A 20,897-nucleotide genomic window follows, 5' to 3' on the forward strand; every position below is an offset into this window, starting at 1 on the left:
CCTCTCGAGGAGAAATCAAAACAAATGTGTGCACTCACACGGAGAAACTCAGTTAATACACTGCAGTTAAAATGTAGAAATGTGGAGTTTATTTATATTTATAACATATGATACAGTTGCAACATCACATTACCAAGAGTGCTGTTTCCCTGAATACCATCATGATTGAAAATGTGACACTGATTTCACATGACAGTTCCATAAACAATTAACATTAAGTCACTTACATTTTAGACGCAATATTGAGTGTTTTTATTCTATTTCAGCAGCAAAAATATTTCCAAGATCTCATCAGAAACGCGCATCATAACGCATCTCACAGCAGCAGTGTGTTACTGAATAATTCAGCCTTTTGAATGAATCAAAGATTCAATGACCTGTTCATAAATGACTGCCTCATTCCTGAATGAATCAGCAGTTTGAACGAATCGACTCAATTTCTCATTAAGACCTGCGCCACCTACTGGCAGTTTAGTTTCATGTTTAAACATTCTTTCCAACATTTCTTATTTGTATATTCAAAAAATATTAAAACGATCTTTCAGTGTAAATTATTTAATTTGATTGGTAACAGCCCTATAGTGTCTTCTAATTTAATTTATTGATAAAATGTAAGAATATAAAAGGAAAGCTGAAGCATTGCCTATATTTAATAAGATTAGGGGGAAAATTCCCTTTATAAAAGGTAAAATATATGCAGATTTAAATATTTCAAAGCTGATTGAACACTGGTGAGAATATTGCTTCAGAATAAATTTTATTTACAACACACAAAAAAATACAAAAAATTTCCCGAACAAGCAAATCTTTTACTCGGACAAGTGAATGACAGATTTACTTGTCCGAAGGACAAGCACTCGAACATTCTTAATGTCGAGCCCTGACATGAACGAATGAAGCAACACACTAATGTGAGTGAAAAAAAAAGGTATTCTATGTGATAGTATTGCATTGTTACAGATCGTTTTATATCTATGGATTATGTGTACGTGTCTAACAGAACATACCTTAGCATGCTGTCACATGCAGGCTGGAGAATACTTTATTTGTGGTGTTCTTGGTTCATTACTGTCTTGATGTGCGTGGTTCACTCTCTTGACTCGATATTTGTTCGTGGTTATATTCATCGATCGGGCAGGCCAAGTAACGCTAATAAAAAGATATAATTCCAATAAATCGCGAGTGGATGAGGGATGAATCATTGTGTTTGTTTGATAAAGACATTTTGCGAGCCCTGGCTGTGGGCTGGGCGATTCATTCCGGTTGCCATTTTCCACACGCTCCGCGTCCCAATTCGCATACTATCCGCACTAAATAGTATTCGAAAAAATAATTAGTATGTTTCAAATCGTAGTATGTTGAAAAGAGTATTCCAAAGATTCCCGGATGGTCTACTATTTCCGGTCAGAATTCGAAGTGCAGATCGATGCCAACTCTCACGGCTGATATTGCCCACAACCCATTGCGAGATGAACGAGGATTCGATTAGAACTACAAACACATATAAAAAGTGTTAAAAAAACGACAATCATGACGGTTATGGGAGTCCGAGGGTTAATTAGAGAAGGTTAGATAAAGGGGTTTGAGTGAGCAATTATCAGTATTTAACCTGACGAAAAGATATTTATTCAATATTATCCACATTATATTTCACCTGCAGCAGCATTGTGAACTTTTGTAATGATACGTTTGGCCATTAACTTTTAAATGCATCATTATATTTAAACTGCAAACACATGAGGAGAGTTTCTGCATTAAAGACCCACGAATGGCAGATCAACGTGCTACTACATTTCTCTCCGATATATGACATTAAATTGAATGTGGAGGATTTGAACTGTGATGATGATTGACAGGGCGGTTTAAACGGTGACGGGATGCACGTAACTAAGCAACAGAGTCCGTTATAGATGACAAAGTAGTATGTCCCAAAGCTTGTATATTCTTCTGCTACACACTCAAAAGTAAGTACTTTTTCTTCACAAAAATAGTACATACTTTTAGGTCGTAGTATAAGTAGGTAAATTGGGACGCAGCTGCTGTCACTGTCAGGGGGAGCAGAAGCTCATTAAATATGCAAATCTTATCCAATCCTAGCCGTGGGCATTTACTTCCAAGTCTTCAGTGCGGCACGCCCATCAAAACTGAGCGTGTCTTGAGAGAGCCTCAAAACCAGGTCAGGAAATAGCCTATTACTTATATATTATGATGGTTTTGAATGTAAAAACCACGTGAACGCAATAAGTTGACCTCAGACAACAGTATAAAAAAAATGTAAAAAGCCAGTTCATGACACCTTTAAGTGAAAATGCCTGTCTGGCGTGTATCCAATTGAGAAATAAAACCGGATGCGTCTCATTTGATCTGTGCATTCGTCTTAAAGGGACAGAAGCCTACCTGTTCTTTCTGTTCTTTAGAGGTAATGTGTGTCGCAAACCTGCCAGCAAACATGAGATCAGACAGACACCCGGGGCCTGAGGTTTCGATCAGACCTGGAGACACAATAACTCTTTCATGTGTTGGGAGGGGATCCGAATTACAAGGACAGAGCAAAATCACCTGCAGGCCAAATGGAGAATGGAACGTCCCAGTCCCTAAATGTGTAGGAGGTAAGATTGGTTTACTAATTGAGTTTTATTACCGTTTTTTACGATTGCTTAAGCACAATTTAAAAAACACGGCACAACACACACAATTCACACATCCACACACACAAGTACACACTGCTGTGCTCAATCTTAAACACTTGTCAAATTTCTATATTTTTCCAATGATATAATCTGGGTTAGATTTTTTTCAGAGATATTGTTAGAGTAAAGTATATGAATATATTGACCAAACAGTACACACAAGACCAGTCCTGCATATTGATGACAATATTTTTTTCTCTCCACATTGTAAAATCATTCAAATCATTCATGCATTTTCAAAGGTTTGTTTTTTATATCTGCTGAGGTTGGGCTGAACTCTCTGTCCAGCCTCTCTCAATGTCAACCCATGGGGACTCAGTATTCAACCAAAGTTGCGCAAATCGCATCTGATAAATTTGGTCCCCATCTTCTTTGTCCACGTCCTACTCCAGGTCTACCTCTTCCTATACCCCTTCCCCTCACCCCCTCTATACCCCTCTTCCTCCACAAGCTCCCCCTCTCATCCTCACTCTTCCTCTTACTGCGACTTTGCTGTCCATTTTTGTTGAATACAGGTAAACTCACCTGTTGCCTTTTTATAGTGCTTACCCCTGATTGTTGAGTTTACAATTAAGCACCTAAGACTAATCAATTGGTTTATAGGGGTGGTATTTTGGAAAGCAGTGCCTTGAAATGGCAAAGAAGTGACATTAGGTTAGATTTCTGTGTCTAATGTAGACACACTAACCTCTTTGACCTAATATATATGCTTGAAATACCCCTGAGAATTTGAGTTAATAAGTTAGGTCAATAATAGAAGTAAAAAAAAAAAAAAGTTCACAATTCTGTGATGTCCGTTAATGGTCACATTACATGCAGGTAAACAAATCTTTTTTTTTTTTAATCTTTTTTTTGTAAGTATTATATTTTAAAATTATTTGAATTTTCAATTCTTATAATATATTTACTGAATAGCTTTTCATTAAACTCACAAACTCCCCTGCAGTTCCATCACAAACCCCAGTCTGGGAAAGCCTGACGTAATGTAATATTTAATGCACTTCTCATTTTGTTAATAAAGCGTGGAATATATTTTCTTTCTCTTTGTATTTTTATGGTCAATATGGTTCGAGATTATCCTATTCAAATCAATGCAATAAACGAGTTAGGTCAAAAGTAATCAAAAAGTAGTCTGATTATATTACCTTAAATGTGTAATATTAAATGTGTATATACAATTGTTGTCATGTAATTTGGAATCAGTAACACACCGACTACATTTTGTAAGTAATCTACCCAGCTCTGCCAATAGGAGCAGACTGGTGGGAGTTGTCTTGGACGGCAACAAGCCCAATGCATTATGGGCGTCAAAGTTTTGCTATACCTATTTGGCAAAAGGAAGACAACAGCCCCTTTTTCTCTGTTTTCTCTAGTCAGGTATCACCAATTTTAACAAAGATTTAGCCTTTCTACCACAAAGGCAGCTTTATTGAAAGCCATTTTGTCAGCAGAGAATTACATGCTCATTAAATGAATGCATGGTAAAAAAATGAAAGATGCACACCAAAAAATGTGGAGGGAAGCGCTTTTGAGTACCAACATTTTTGGGGACAGGTACACGGACACCTTTACTTACTGGAGTAGGATTTTTCTCCATCTCTGGTAAGATAGCAATCATGATTAGGGCAGCACAATATAACGTTTTAGCATCGATATTGCAATGTGCTCTGTGTATGTATAGGGATCTTAGTTGATCGGTTCGGAAAGCACGTGGTTATAGCGGATTAATTACAAACTTTACCTATCATAGAGTGAAAGTTTATCATTTGCATGTGCTTTTAAGTCCTGGCAGTTTAAACATCAAGCACAATAACAAGACTGTAACTTGTATGTTTTATGTGCATAGACAGCCCGTGACCGATGAATTCTGCTCTCTTTCTCTTATTTTGAGCTTGAACGGACACATGCATACAAAATTAAGTCAAAATGCCTGTCTTGGCGAGTATCCAATTGAGAAATAAAACCAGATGTGTCTCATTTGATCTGTGTATTCGTCTTAAATGGACAGAAGCCTAATATACCTGCAGCTGTTTGTCACCACCAATGTTAATCAAACAACAAATGAGCACCAAGCAGCATCTCCAGGAGCTCCCTTGAGAACCAGACCAAAAAAGTTACATGCACCTCTGCTTATCTTCTCATATTCATGCATTACATTAAACACATGTTCTGTTGTTTAAGGCTGTAAAAGAGGCATGTGACTGATATTGAGATTTATTAATGCCACACTTGATCTAAAAACAGTCTAAAAAATGTCTTTGTCCTCAGGGAAATGTGGGCGACCACCACATGTGGAATTTGCAGATACAAGAGAAATGACAAAACCTGAATACAATTCATGGGAGAGAGTTGAATACATCTGCTTTGATAAATACACACTGGTTCCGCATCACCCCTACTCCAACTACTACACCTGTGAACAAGGCGAATGGAGAGGAAATATTAAGTGTTTAAGTAAGTATGAACATCTACACCATATTTAAGACATTAAAAGTCATGAGGTTTTTCTCACTGTATTTGTTTTAAGTTTGATGTAATCTTGTAGTTGAAGTTGTAAATCTGGTTCTGATGAATCAATGAATGTATATTGTAACACTGACAGTGAGATGTGTTTGTTTCAGAGCCCTGTACAGTGACGGTGGAGGAAATGGATGAAAGAGGTATACAGCTGAAGTGGGGTGGACGGCAAAAGATATTCTCACCACATGGGGATAGAACCACCTTTGCATGTCAGTGGGGAAAACAACATTTAAAAGTCAATGCCTTAATACAATATTGTAATGATGGAGTGATGATTTTGCCTAAGTGTGTGTGACAAGGAGAATAAAACATTAATGATGCACCAGCTGTAAAAATAAAGAACAAAACAAGACAAAATAAACATAAAAAAATCCTAATTCAGTTTTATAAAAGCAACATGTTTAAAAATGTGCATGTATAAAAAGGACATTAATTAATTTAATGCTAAGTGATCATATGTGTATTGTACAATAAAAAAACATTTCCAAAAAATATTCAATCAACTCTTTTTAGACTCTTCAAACTAAAGAGTACATTTTGGTCACAAATTAAATTAAATGGATTAAATTGCAAAACTTCAGCTAAAATTAGTGCACAAACAGAACAAATTACAGTTCTGTGCTGTTTACGCTCATAAAATTGTTGTGAGCCTTTTTGCATTCAATGATGAGGCGGAGGGGAGTGGCTGATGAGGCGGAGGGGAGGGGCTGATGGGGAGGGGCTGATGGGGCGGAGGGGAGGGACTGATGGGGCGGAGGGGAGGGGCTGATGGGGAGGAGGGGAGGGGCTGATGGGGCGGAGGGGAGGGGCTGATGGGGAGGAGGGGAGGGGCTGATGGGGAGGAGGGGAGGGGCTGATGGGGCGGAGGGGAGGGGCTGATGGGGCGGAGGGGAGGGGCTGATGGGGCGGAGGGGAGGGGCTGATGGGGAGGAGGGGAGGGGCTGATGGGGAGGAGGGGAGGGGCTGATGGGGAGGAGGGGAGGGGCTGATGGGGCGGAGGGGAGGGGCTGATGGGGCGGAGGGGCTGATGGGGCGGAGGGAGGGGCTGATGGGGCGGAGGGGAGGGACTGATGGGGCGGAGGGGAGGGGCTGATGAGGCGGAGGGGAGGGGCTGATGAGGCGGAGGGGAGGGGCTGATGGGGCGGAGGGAGGGGCTGATGGGGTGGAGGGGAGGGGCTGATGGGGCGGAGGGGAGGGGCTGATGGGGCGGAGGGGAGGGGCTGATGGGGCGGAGGGGAGGGGCTGATGGGGAGGAGGGAAGGGGCGATTGCCTTTATCTTACACAGACTTCAAAGATTCATATCGCAACCAGTCTTAAGAGTGTTCATGAATATATCTTTTGGAAAACAGGTAATGTCAGATTTTTTATCCATACTTAAGTTTAATACTAAAGAAATCTTTGCTTTGTTTAAAATAAAAGAAATCTAAATTTGTTCAAAATAAGGAAATTTTCTTTAAATACTCCATGTTCAACCTTGTAAACTGTACTAAGCAACCTGTCATGTTTTACAGCCTAAAATGAAATATTCTAAGATATTTCTCTTTCTTCTATTCACGACCGTGGATGTCTCAACAAATGCTCAAGGTAACGCAACAATATAAAAAATAACTAAAGCATGTTTTTATATGTTGTACAAAAAAATTATAATATGGGTTTTTATAAACAAGTGTTTATTTATAATTTCTGTCTGAATTTATACTGCTTTTTTTTTCAATAAAATCCAAATGTGGATTAAAATTGAAATAGATTATAAAACTGAACTGAAATTATAAAACAAGAGTATCATTGATTTTATTAGTAGTATACTAGCATGGCATACACCCTAATTAGGGTACTTCAAATATACACTGCAGTATGGTTTTGATGTCTGAGCATTTTTCCTCATTTTCATGCCTTTGGTTAATGTCAGATGCTATTAAACTGTTCTTTATTCCAGTAAACTGCTATCTTTTTATATTGAATTAATTTTATTTCTTCTTCGGCAGAAGTTACATGTGAGGGCGAGCAACTCATCAATGTTGACATTGTAATTGGACATCCAGGTATCGTTTCACCTTATAAACCTGGACATATCTTAGTTTTCCGATGCACAGATGTGAACATGAAGATGTACGGCCAACGAACAATTGAATGCCTGTCAAGTGGAAAATGGGATAACCCATATCCAAAATGTAGAGGTATGAAGAGAAACTGCAGTAATATATTTTATTAAAATATTTAAAGGTTTGTTTTTACACATATAATGTTGAAAAAATATCAAAATTGTAATTTATACCAAAAAAGTGTTATTCTATGCTTGATCCATTAAAACATCAACCATTCAATACATACATGAACTCTGTCCCAACTGGGAAAGACCTTTTAAAGATTTTGTTTGCTGTCTTGCTTTACCTTAGTGTGAGTTAATTAACAACTAACAAAGCCTCAGTCTACACTACACAGTGAAAATGAAAAATACGAGATTCTAGTGCAATTTGGAAATTTACTAGACATTGTGGTTGTTGGGAAAAGTTCAATTTGTGAACTAATATGACTTTCACCTTAAAAAAAAAAAAAAACATTTTGATAGTTGACGTTGTATATTAAAACATATGACCTAAATTCTTATGAATAGATAAGTCCAGATGGAGGACACTGCAGTGAACTTGTCCTCTAAAAACAATAGAAGACTTAATGGAGCGATTCCCTGATATTGAGGGTCCAGTCAAACCTGGACACAGTTTAATATTTCCATGCATAAAATTCAAATGTGGTTCTAAATTTGAAGTAGTAAGTGTAGGGACACACCAAATCGACCACAGAACTATAGCGCTGATGAAAGCCGACTGTGTTGTCAGAATCAGAATCAGAAAGAGCTTTATTGCCAATTGTGCTTGCACACACAAGGAACATTTCTTTCTACTGAAACTTCCAGTACACATACAAATACAACAAAAATCTGATCTTAACTATTTTAGTAAAAGGTTTAATGTAGGCCACAGTCCATTGCGTTATGATTGCTCATGTCAGCAGCGCCTTGCATCGCCAACAAGGCTTTACAATCAGTGGATGGCGGGCAGGATCGGCTTTGAACATTAGTCAAAAAACGTTGGTGCGGACGGATTTTGTGATGCGGTTGCGGATTAAATAAAAGCCCATCCGTGCATCTCTGGGCCTATAGTGAACGCATTTCGCTCACAGCCAAGCGTCAGTAAGAACCCAGTGATAATGTTAATTTTACTGCTTTAATTATAAGAAACCCCCCTAAAACACAGTGGCTGGCTGAACTGCAGCATGAGTCACATTGGAGTGATGTAAACTTCCCTCTTCAATTGACTGGCTTGAGGATGAGCTGTCAATCTAGAACTAGTGGACCAATGGGGATGCAAAGACCCACCCTAATTTACATGAAACTTGAACTGCAACATTTGAAACCGCAAGCACAGAATGTGGAAACAAGAGCAAAGGAGAAAAGAGCATGGACATGCAGAAACTGAAAATAAGAGCAGAAAACATGATTTTGTGAGCGATTCAGATAATTCTGATTGATTTTTCAGTTTTGTGCGTTATATTTTCACGTGTTTTTAAAATTTTGATTCACGCTTATTATTTTTTTATGCGTGACTGCAATAAATTTGGCCGGAATCTGATCCCATACTGGTTATGTTCAAGGTTTAGTTTGCTTGAGAGGTATTCAGATGTGTTTTATATAATTAATATAGTTATTAATATAACCAAATTTGTTTCAGTTATATAATATACAATACTATATATTAATTCTAAATAATTCGAATCAAAACAATATATAGCAAGGTAATGTTTAAATGTTAATTCAATTCAAATATATTTATTATTTATTTTATTGTCATCTCACACATGGATCTGCATTCAATTAATTAGCATCAAACAAACAATATAATCCTTATTCTCAGTGAATAAAGAATACTTATTAAATGAAGACATTGAAAAAATTATTGCATAACCACCAAATAGGTGTCGATGTGCAATAAGTAGGTTATGTAAATCGGAAGACCGTGAGGTTTTAGGGTGCCATTTGGGACAGGGCCTGAGTGTCTGTTTCCATGGTGAATCATTGATTCGTCGCTCTGTTGAGAATGCCTTGTGTGTTAACCGGGAACATAGGCCCTGTCCCAAATGGCACACTTCATGTGCACTTTCGGTCTTGTGGACTTACAATGGCCTTTGCGTGCTCGTGTCTGTTAAGTCCACGAGACCGCAGGTTGTCCCATTTGTCATTTTAGGTCTCAGAAGGGTGCTCACGAGCGCCCCCTTTGAGGTTGATATGTGCCCTCGATTCACACTTCTGCCGAGCCTGCACTGGTGCGGGTTATGGGGCTTTCACACAGGATGCGGAATGCGCTGCACTGGCCACTGGCTTTAGCATAGCCCTTCATATACAAAGCGATTTGCGCTTCGCTGCCCAGACCAAAGTAGGTGGAGTTTTCAAAACTGTTCAGCCATTATGCTTTCCGTGCTTGTTTCGATGCACCGTTTCTATTGGCCGCGCGGGTCATCGTGACAGAGCGCAGCGGCAAAAGTTGAAATATTTTGAACTTTGACCGCGGCGTGCGCGCAAGCTCGTCAATGGTGCACTGTGCTCCGCTGCACGTTCGCTTTGGTAGACGCAGCAACAAACCGTTCTTGCGCGGTGCAAGCCATTGAAATGAATGGATTTCTTAGTGTAGCGGTGCCGTTGCCGCGTTCTGTGTTAAAGGCCCATTACGCTGCGGACTTCTTCCCGGCAGTCAAAGCGGCATTATGTCGTGAAAGTGCGGACTCAGAGGAAGACCATGAGGGTTTAGGATGCCATTTAGGACAGGGCCATACTCTGAGCTGTCTGAACTTACTCCCGGGGTCCGTTCTTCATACCTCGCAAACTCAATTAGCTTCGAAGTTCATCCTGGACTTGCTGTCATAGCAACAGGTCCGTAAGCTTAAACCTGCTCGCGAACAGGCTTATTTCATGTAAACAGGATTAGATTGCAACTTTTTAAGCGGTGTTGATACTTAAAATTTGTCCCAACCACTGCTACTTTACAAGATTTACTTACTGAACCAGGGGCAATAATAATTTTAAATAATAACAATAATAATATAAAAATGTCTTTGAAAATGATATTATAATGTTGTGTATAATACTATAGACACAGCCCCTTGATTGAGAGATTTATTGTTGATATGACTCTATAATGTTAATTGCAGTCTTACACACATGCTGTACAGTTACTCTGAGCCGTGCATTAATTTGAGTGATGACAGATATTATGGGAGTGGCTTGATGCAGCACAGGAGATGCAGATAACTTGCTCTTAAGAAACTTTAATTAATGCTGTCACGTAACAAATCTGTTTAAAATTGAATTAAAGATTAAATGAATTGCTAATTACAACATTGAAATATGCGCAGGCTGTAGCTCAAACACTAGAGCGTGGCACTAGCAATGCCAAGGTCATGGGTTCGATTCCCTGGGAAAGCAAGAACTGACAAAATATAACAAAAATGTGTACCTTGAATGCAATGTAAGTCGCTTTGGATAAAAGCGTCTTCCAAATGCGTAAATGTAAATGTAAAATGTAAATAAAAATGTAAAGGGTCTACAAGTACTATAAAATCGTGAATTTAAAAAATTGGGAATCATGTTTTTTTTAAAAAATCATTTATCTATTATAACTTTTATGTTGGTTTGGTCGTTTGGCTGTTTCCTTATAAATGTCCAGAAATTTGTGGGGGGGTTTTTGTGTAATTTGTCAAGATTTTTGCCAGGTGGCTTTTTAAATTATATGCTGTCATTACGTTGTCTTGACGCCAGCCAATCGCTGCTTTACTGATCGTGGTTTCGAGTATCGATGCATCTGCCCTCTTCAGTGAACACAAGAACGTGCAGTAATCTTAGATATTTGAATCCAGATATTTGAATCCAATCTGCAAATTCGTTTGAAGAACCAAATTAGCCAGACATCAGTTATCACGATTAAAAGATCTGGGATCTGTCAAATCATCTCAGATGTATTAAGCGAGGTACGAAGAACGGACCCCAGTTTGTTTGTTTTTTTGTTTGTTTGAGGTAGCTAAACATTATTATTATTATTTGGTAACTACAAAATTTGCTAACTTACTACAATGATTATCAGTTCAACTGATTATTTCGAAATAGTGAGTGTTTTATCATTTGGATTGTCGAGAAGGTAAAGAACTTAAGGGGATACAGATATGCATGCTTTTCATGCTAGCTTGATTTTCAGATAATAGTTTAGCAAATATTTATAAAGGTTCTCAAAATAGAAAATGTGCCTCATAGGGACAACACTCTATTCATGGAAACCAAGCATTTTATTTTTCACTGTTTCACAATTATTATTATTTTGCTTTATCTTTTAATTATGTATTGTACAGAAATAACTTGTGTGCTGACGTCAACCACAATTGGAGTAGAAAAGATCAACCCAGCGGGTAAAACTATTTTTAGAGTTGGAGAAAGAGTGGAGATCACCTGCACTGAAGAATACTGGATCCGTCCAACAAAAGAATTAATCAAATCGTTTACATGTAAAGATGATGGGCAGTGGGATCATAAGCCTGGTTGTGAAGGTAAGATTATAGAGAAACACTTCTGCATTAGAGCTGAACTTACTGCATGTTATTAAAGTATTGTGAATCTTGTTTCAGAAATTAGATGTGAAGTTCCACGTGACCAGCATATGTATTGGTCGTACTCTTACTGGGAAGATCGGAAATTGGGAGCAATAAAATCTTACAGTTGTGAGCGTGGATATGATCAAGTGGACAAAGTGGACAAAGAGGCCACATGCACACGAGACGGATGGACACCAAAACCACAGTGTAGTATGTGCTGATATTAATGTTACAGTCTGTGCAAATGATTTCACATTTAATATGAATTCTAATTAATGATGGATATTTGTTTACAGAAAAAATGTGTGCAGCACCAAACATCCCAAATGCACAGATTGTGGGAGATCAGAGACCAAACTTCAAGATGTATTCAATAATACACTATAAATGTAAAACTGGGTTTGTACCAGATCAGCCTGTACAAATCACCTGTAATTCCCAGAGTGAATGGACAGGCATACAGCGATGCTCTGGTATGTTACAGTTACATTTATTACAGATACTAAAACCTTTTCAATATTCAATCAAATCATTATATATCTTCACAATGATAACTCAAAAACATGTAATCAGACTTTTGAAAAGTTTTGAAACTGTTTCGTCACAGCAAAGACAAACTTGTGCCCTGATAAATCTGTGGAAAATGGGTTGATATTGAACAACTCCAGTGAGAAAGAATTAATTTACTCCTGCAACACGGGTTATAAAACATTCACTGGGAACTGGTGGGATTCAGTGACATGCAGAGAAGGCTCTTGGTCTGAAGAACCTCGGTGCATCCGTGAGTTTTATTACCGTCAGTCTCAGGTGTTAGACGAATGATAGTGTACTGAAATGTGCTCCCTGTTTTCTGTCTTTACAGCGGTAAAAAAATGTGGTGCTTTTCCCAGTGTTCACCATGGAAAACATAATCAACTGAAAGATACCTTTCGTGATGGAGAAACAACAGCATTTGAATGTGATCCAGGGTTCATATCAACTCCACGCTTCATAAAATGTGTCAGTGGTACATGGGAGACACCAGTTTGTGTGGGTGAGCTTCTCAATTCTCATTGCATGTTTGTGAGGAGCAGTGCCAGCATATAGTGGACAATAGAGTCTATCTACAATCTGATCTCAGTCTTACTGGAGTTCATGAATTCACTTTTTTTTCAGTGGGTGTGCATTGTAACATTCCTCCAAAGGTGGAAAATGCAGTCATAACATCTAAACCTGAAGAATTGTATGTAGATGGATCTAATGTAACATACGCATGTGGAAGATCAATCTCAATGAATGGGGAAAGCACAGTTTTCTGCCGCAATGGAAATTGGGAAGAACCGCCAACATGTAAAGGTGAGGTTTTGATTGGTTATGATAACTGTCTTTTAAAACTTCTTACAGATTAGAAAACAAAACATTTTGGTAGGTGAAAATCTTACCAAATTGAAGATACTTGGATATTTGAAAATCAAGATGAATAACATTCATACACAGAATATGTTGTGGTAGTTATGACAATTATTATTAAATCAGTTTGCTTTGAAGATCCTGTGAAATCAGAAATTGAGTTTTGGCACTTTTGCTCTAGATTAATATTATAATATGATGTTAAACATTATCAGTTTCATTTGCTTTTAAAAATTGACTTGTTTTTTCTCTTCTGGGAAAACAGCAAAAATATGGGTGACTCATCCTATGCAACAGTTATTGTGTCCAAATGTTTTCTAGAGTCAGAATCAAACGAGTGTTTTAGTGCCATTGTTCTAAATGTCCTTCTCATAAAGATTCTCACCAGCTTGAAGCCAATAGAGAAAGAGGGTTGAGTGGTTTAAAAAATAGTCACGTTAATCCTCAGTGAATTCGCAAAATAAAAGAGATTATAGAAACTTTATAAATAAAGTCACAGACACTAAGTATAATGTACAAACCTGAGTTTATCCAAATAAGGAACATTTAAAAGAATGAATCTGACTCCACTCAGCCTCTCTCCACATATTTATCATAAACCTGTTTGTGAGGGTAAGATAAAAAAACTTTGTCTACTCTTTTTCCAGTAGACAAAATCCATCAAATTGGGTTGAATAATCCTTGCATATTTTTCATATTATAAATTAAGAAATAATACTAGAGCAATAAAACATACAACTAATAAAACATTTTGTATAAATCTTAATGGTTACTACACAATGTAAATATTAAAGCCAAAAAATATGTAACAAAGCAACTTTCATGAAGTAAAATCACTAAAATCCTTCCTTCCACTGGAAACAAAAATAGTCCCCTGACCATGAACAGCAACTGAAGTTACATTATTACACCATTAGATAGCAGTAAATACTGTCTTAATGAGTGAGTTTTATTACTGTCAGTCTCAGATGTTAGACGAATGAAAGTGTACTGAAATGTGCTCCCTGTTTTCTGTCTTTATGGGGAGGAAGAATGTGGTGCTTTGCCCAGTGTTCCCAATGTTAAACTAAACCTTCGTGATCAAGAAACTGCTGAAGTGGAATGTGATCCAGAGATCAAAACTCCACACGTCATAAAATGTGTCGGTGGTACATGGGAGACACCAGTTTGTAAAGGTGAGCTTCTCAATTATCATGTTTGTGAGGAGCAGCGAAAGCATATAGTGGACAATATAATAGTGGAATTAATACTAGAGCTTAATAAAACATTTTGTATAAATCTTAATGGTTACTACACAATGCAAATATTAAAACCAAAACATGTAAAATCGCTAAAATCCTTCCTTCCGCTGGGAAAAAAAGTATCTGACCATGAACAGCAACTGAAGTTACATTATTACACCATTAGATGGCAGTAAAGACCGTCTTAATGAGTGAGTCGGTCAGTAGCGAAGACTTTTATATTGGACTGAAACTTGTGGTGAACATGGAGCAACAAGAATCAACTGACAAATGCTGTGAATAGCGCTGTCAGTGTTAGGACAAGGGGAAACCCCTTAACTGTTAAAAGGAATATATCACAGCGGACATTCAAACACATTTTTTTATTAGGAACATAGGACTGACCTGAAGGAAAATGCTATATCTAAATGCAGGTAATACACTTGCTCACTCGATCTCTCTATCACAATACTCTTCTACATAATACACAACTGTTCAAAAACGATGAGTTATGCCAGAACGAAACCTACACTTTGTTTGAATCTATTTTTGTTGGAAAAATAGAGCAAAACTGTAAAAAAATGACAGCTTGTTGTTTATTGAACTGTTGAATAAAATGAATATCGCATTTTGCAATCGTGGTGATATAGGCTATTCTGGAAAATAGCTCTCTTGCTCGTATGATATTGCTTAACTCATAATTTCCTCTTTAATTACTTTCAAACGAATGTTTATTTCTTTTGTTCGTTATTAGCCTATTTTTTATGAAAATACAACAATAATAAAACAGTACGATAAAAAAACTTGCGTAGCCTATATTAAACTTTTGTTAAAAAAACAAATAAGACGTATGACATAAAATAGCTATAGGCTACCCGAATTATAACAAATAAATAAAAGATATTTGGAAATTCCCCTGTAAGGGGAACCTCAATTTGTGGTTTGTTTTTTGTTATTAACAAAAGTGATCTTGCGCTTGTGCCTCCGTTATCGTCCTATCAATCATCTCGCTCGCGGCTATGATTAGTAGCTACAGTTACAGTAAAATTTGAATTCACCATTATAGGTTCCCATCCTCAGCCGATCAGGAGTGCGTTTCCCGTACAACGATGTAACTCACTGCTTAACTACCATACGATGCATCGTTGAAGAAATCAACTAGCTCACAAAATGGTTTCCCGAAACCATATTGTCGCAAATCTGTCGTTCAACCACGTTGGTTAATGATGTTACAAGCTCGATTTTACATACTAGTGCACGTCCGCACATGCGCACTCTTAAAAAATGGTGCTTTAAATCTCTTGACAAACTAAAAGACATAATTTACATTTGTATGTATTCTAAATAAAATATATAGGTTGTACTGAGTGTCAGCTTGCTTATTTTGCTCAAGGTAAGGATTTATTAAGTCCACATATCATGCAAACAAGAAACTATGCTTCTAACCACAGGTCGAGAGTTGTCGTTCCAACCACGCAAGTTTGCGATGGTTTCGGGAAACACAGACTGGTTGAACTATGTTGATAACGACGGAACTTGCGACCATAGTTGGCTAACGATGCTTTTGGGAAACGCACCCCTGCATGACAGTTTTTGCAATGACCATCAATACTAAATAAATGGGCGAGTGAAAAGGCACGCCATGTTGCAATTTAGTAGGAACTAAAGAGCGCTCTAGAATGTTTGTTAGCCTACTCCGATTATTTTCTTTCTTTTCGTTTCTATATTGGAATCAGCGACAAAATTGTTGCTGCTCACCCCTCTGGCACTGGGTAGTTGGGCCCCTGGCTAGAGTCGCTGTCCGTTTGTCAAGTGCTAAAAAGTCACCTTATAGAATGGCTCGCATTGTCGCACACGCTTGCATTTCAAAATGTTTAGCCTAATTATCATTTGCTACGAGGTCAAAAATCTATATTACATAGTTTAGACATAGGTGGAGACAAAAAATGGCTGAATCAAAACAAAGAAAAAGGAGGAAACTAGAGGAAATTAATGTTATTTTACAGGAGGAGCTCAAACATAATTTTTGTAACAAATTGTATTCTTTAGGATAAACCCATCGAGATGAATTCTCGTTTTCAAGGGGGTCCTAAGATTTTCAGTAGGTTTAATGGCAGTACAAATAAACAAAAAACAAAAAAATCTGGAAGGATATTGCTGTAAAACTAAGCAGGGGCATTAAAATCAGGGAAGGAGGTCAGGAAGAAGTGGCAGGACTTTGCAAGCCTCAAGGGTGTCACTGAATTCTACTGACGAGGCAAGTTGTTGGACCCAAGTGCAGTTTAATCAAAAACTTCAAAAGATAACAAAAACTTGGCAATACTCAAAACAAAGACTTGACATGGCTAAACATAAACCTCACCTCTACAGCAGGTAACAACATCAATAACAGACAAGGTAACACGGCAAACATGAGGGCTTAAATACACAGACTAAATGACAAGACAAGTGACACCTGTGAACAGTGATGAGACAATTAGCCAATGACATGACACAACACATGAGGGCATAGGAATCACATGACAATGAAACACATGACAAAACCAGGAAACTGAAAGGACAAGACAAACTTAGAAACATGACAGTAAACGTGATGCACTAAACATATGAAACATGAACCAACACCAAAACACCCTGTGACAAAGGGTACCACAGAGGTCAACATGTAATAAAACAGGTGCATGGGCCAAATGACTATGAAGTTTAAAAGACTTTTTGTATAATCACGAGTTATTGCATTCATTGGTTTCATGAGTGTGTTCTCGTTTACCACATAATTGTCTAATGGTAGGCAATAGTTTTGTTTTCCTCATGTCTTATATGTCTAAAATAATAGGTAATAAGTAAATTAAGTCATTTGTGTGATATATGCGGCACGGTAGATTGCATTTGGTGTCGGCCTCTTTCAGGGCTTAACGTTAAGTTATTGCCTTTTATTATAAAACACATCAAGCTGGCGATTCTCTTATTCATCCATTCATTCGTCTCATCCTCATTATATAATGAAGAACTTCTGTTCTGTCATTTGCCAGATGTGATGCAGGAAAACTTTTTGCACTAGTTTAATGCACTAGTTTAATGCACTAACATGCCAATTGTTAGATTTTGGTGTATTTGGCCGAGCAGTCGTTTGGGTGGCTCGCCAATGTATTAGATTTCTCCAATACATAAAATAAGTAAGCTTGACCAGAGTTCTTGTGGGGAGAAGATTTTATTGAAGGTTTGTAGTGTAGCAGTCTTTCAGCATCGATGTTATCATGCCGCCCTTCAACAATCTTAACCCAACGTTCTGTGTTCTGAGACAGAACTTTATACAGGGAAGACAAAGGGCTTCAGACAAAGGGAAACTGTTAGGACCTCCCACAGGAGATCGTTCTTACACACCCCAAATACTGATCCAATCAGCATAACAGTGACATTCAAATGCATAGATGCTAATCCAATCACTCATGGGCTCCAAGGGCCATTAAAGACAACTGGTGCTCATTTTACAAACAGGAACTGGCCTGGAAGATTTAAATACAAAATCTATCAATCCCTCCTTTGATCATTTTTGATCACAATATAGATATCATGTACACATGCTGTATACAGGTTCCTTCTTAAAATTACAGTATAAGAGTTCATGGTGAAACTTATCATCCTCTTGAATGCTTGAATCCTCTTGAAGCTTTTATTTTGGAGTTGTGATCTTTTGGAAATGGCAGATAGTGTTGTGTTCTGTGTTTATTAATGAGAAAACAAACAGGATCATTGCAATTTGGATGTTTTACTATTAAACTCATTGCTAAGAGGCTGCTAGCCCGCTCGCAAGTGAAGTTAATAGTTGAAGGCCTTGCATGAACAATGCAGTCAGCTCACTGAGAGCTTTACCTGTAAATACGCGCTGATCTTTGCTTTTAGAAAGTAATTCCCTATTTTTCTGAAAATAAGGCGGAGGACGACCCTTTCCAAGTGACCAGCATTTTACCTCTGAATGGCCTATTTTCTGACAGGAACTGCAAAACCTGTTTTCTTTGCCATTTGGTTGTCTGCTATGTTCTCCTGGAGTTTGATTTAGAAGGGTGTGCTTTTGTTCTTCAGTATGCTGCTCAAACCTCTTGGTGAGATCATTCCCATCTTTGTTTTCATCCCTCATTCTCTTTTTGCATTCACGAAACCAGTGTCCTTCTTTGTTGCAAAAGTTGCACTTTCTGTGTCGTTCTTGACGTTGTGGTTTTGTGTGTGTATATCTCCAACCTCCTTTTTCTTGAACATCAATCCCCATGTTCCTTGTGCTGTGTGTTAAAGATCCAGATTGCAGAGTTCTTAGTTTGACCTCATGTGTCCTTTCAATTTTTGCTGACCACTCAACAAGCTGATTGAAAGCTGTTCCAACACTGTCCCAGTCGTCATATCGGATTTTTAGGGCTTTTGAGATTTCAGGTTTCAGTCCATTCACAAATGCAGTTTTCAGAGGCATGCTAGTATCCTTGTCTAGATCCTCACTGTCATTTACACCGGAGTGTTCCAACCAGGTTTGTGTGAAGCGTTCTTCAAACTCTGTAACAGTTTCTCCTGTTTTCTGCATGCATAAGGTAATTTTAGCCCAATTAATCTCTGCAGGTTTCATTTCGAACAAGAAGGTTTTTACAGCTTCCCAGCCAGCCTCAATGTTCTCTTGAGACTCACCTACCCTGGATTCAACACTTCCAGTGAGGTTTTTTTGATCATTGTCTCTCATGTTGATATTAAGTATCATTGCTCCATCTAATGGGTGTAAGGAATAGATTTTCTGCAACCGCTGAAGAACTTGCCATACTTTTCGTGGTTGTTTGTACACATCTGGTAATTCCTTAGACCACTTGTCTACTTGCTCCGGTGAAGCTGGCTGGTATGTCTTACAGGGAATGTATTTCTTAATAGTTTTTTTTACGATGTGGGTTCGTCTTTCGCCTTCCTCCTCATAATCCTCCTCATTGTCAACTTCAATTTCAGTCCTTCTGTTCTTGACAATTACAGGAGCAAGTCTAATCTTTTTGTTCTTCTTGGGGACATGAACATGTGTCTCAGGTTCAACATCACTGCCATCAGAGCTCTCAGTTTCTCCTAGCAGATGATGACGCTGTTGAACCTTCTCGAGTTCTTTAAATGGATAGAGCAACTCTTTCTCTATCTTGCTGCTAGATTTTATGGAATTTTGTTGCCCAGAAAGCAATTTTAACAGCTTGTCATTATCATTCAAGAGTCTTTCTTTTTCCTTCTTTTCATTTTGCAGTTGTTCAGCAAGTGCTCGAACTTTTGCCTTTTCCGCATTGATCTCTCGATGTAGTTTGTCAGTCTCACACTTCTGCAAATGTTGCCGAATTTGTTTGCCCAGAATAACAGATAATCCATCTCTCTTAGTGTTTGACCTTAAGTGATATGTCTTTCCGTAAACCCTTTTAATATCCTGCAAGTCCCATAATCCATCTTCCGAATTTTTAATGCCATATTTCTTCCACATGTCATCATGGCACTTCCTCAGTCCCAGCCTTTTGTCCAAATATTCAAACAGGTTGTCTTTCATTTCAGCAATGGTTACATTTGGGGGTTCTGTTCCATGCTTTTCTGTGGTTGGCCTTTTTGTCTGGTCATTATCTTTGATTTGTGTAGACTCGGCCATGGCAGTACAGCAGATGGAATTAGGAATTAGAATTAGGATATTTGAGCTCAGGATAACCGTCAAGTGGTATCTGCACAGATTAAGAAAGAGAACAAAAGACAACAGAGCAGTATTCGTTCTAAAAGACAGCAAACATTAGGGTTGTCTCATCTGTTCAATCTGAGTCTGCTATTGTTATTCCTTCTTTCCCTATTTCTTAATTCCTGCGACACCTAAAGAACAGTGAGGTAAGGATGGACTATTGTGGGAATGCCTATGAGGGAAATCTTCACCCAAGGATTGGCCCCCGATGCCTGTTGCATTCGGTTCTTTCCTGGGCTCCTCACTGGTCCATGTGTCTGTCCTATCCTATCCCTGTTGGTGGAGGAACAACTTTGCAGTGTGACACATGAGTAAGCAGGTTGAGAAATATTTTCAATTTCCTCAAATCTCTGAGATGTTCTCTTAGCGTCACATAGTTTCACTGAATCAAATGGCACATCAGATACTAGTTGAATGGCTACGTCTGTTTCAAAGAAATCTTGTAAATCAGGATAAATGTTATCAGGCTGACTAACTTCATTCACATCAGTTTTCTCTGCAGCTTTGTTGAGGTTCAATTTCTTAGTCAAAGAAGCTACTCTAGCACGGAGAAGCACAAAGAAGCTACTCTAGCTACTCTTTGTTCTGTTACCACACACTCACAAACACTGACTTCTCTGATCAACAGACTTGTTAACTTTCCTTCACAAAAAAACAGAGGACAACACAAATATTAGCCTGTATGCTAATCTTCCCTGCCTGAAAAACAGAGGCAAAAA

General features: G+C 38.2%; 1 protein-coding gene across 2 annotated transcripts in view; it reads left to right on the top strand.

Annotated features, from left to right (window-relative positions):
- Window positions 1-20,897, top strand: part of LOC307121106 (complement factor H-like) — a 45,671-nt gene that overhangs the window by 8,385 nt on the left and 16,389 nt on the right. The window contains exons 6-16 of one of the 2 annotated variants that reach the window (XM_079808529.1): window positions 2,418-2,609; window positions 4,959-5,144; window positions 5,312-5,419; window positions 7,200-7,388; window positions 11,605-11,799; window positions 11,878-12,054; window positions 12,141-12,317; window positions 12,452-12,625; window positions 12,707-12,877; window positions 13,000-13,179; window positions 14,265-14,408. In XM_079808529.1, coding sequence (XP_079664655.1) covers window positions 2,418-2,609; window positions 4,959-5,144; window positions 5,312-5,419; window positions 7,200-7,388; window positions 11,605-11,799; window positions 11,878-12,054; window positions 12,141-12,317; window positions 12,452-12,625; window positions 12,707-12,877; window positions 13,000-13,179; window positions 14,265-14,408 — 1,893 coding nt within the window. The remainder of the gene's footprint in view (window positions 1-2,417; window positions 2,610-4,958; window positions 5,145-5,311; window positions 5,420-7,199; window positions 7,389-11,604; window positions 11,800-11,877; window positions 12,055-12,140; window positions 12,318-12,451; window positions 12,626-12,706; window positions 12,878-12,999; window positions 13,180-14,264; window positions 14,409-20,897) is intronic. The other variant, XM_079808530.1, reaches the window with a different exon arrangement.

Source organism: Gobio gobio (genome assembly GCF_949357685.1).
Source record: "Gobio gobio genome assembly, chromosome: 24".
Lineage (NCBI taxonomy): Eukaryota > Metazoa > Chordata > Actinopteri > Cypriniformes > Gobionidae > Gobio > Gobio gobio.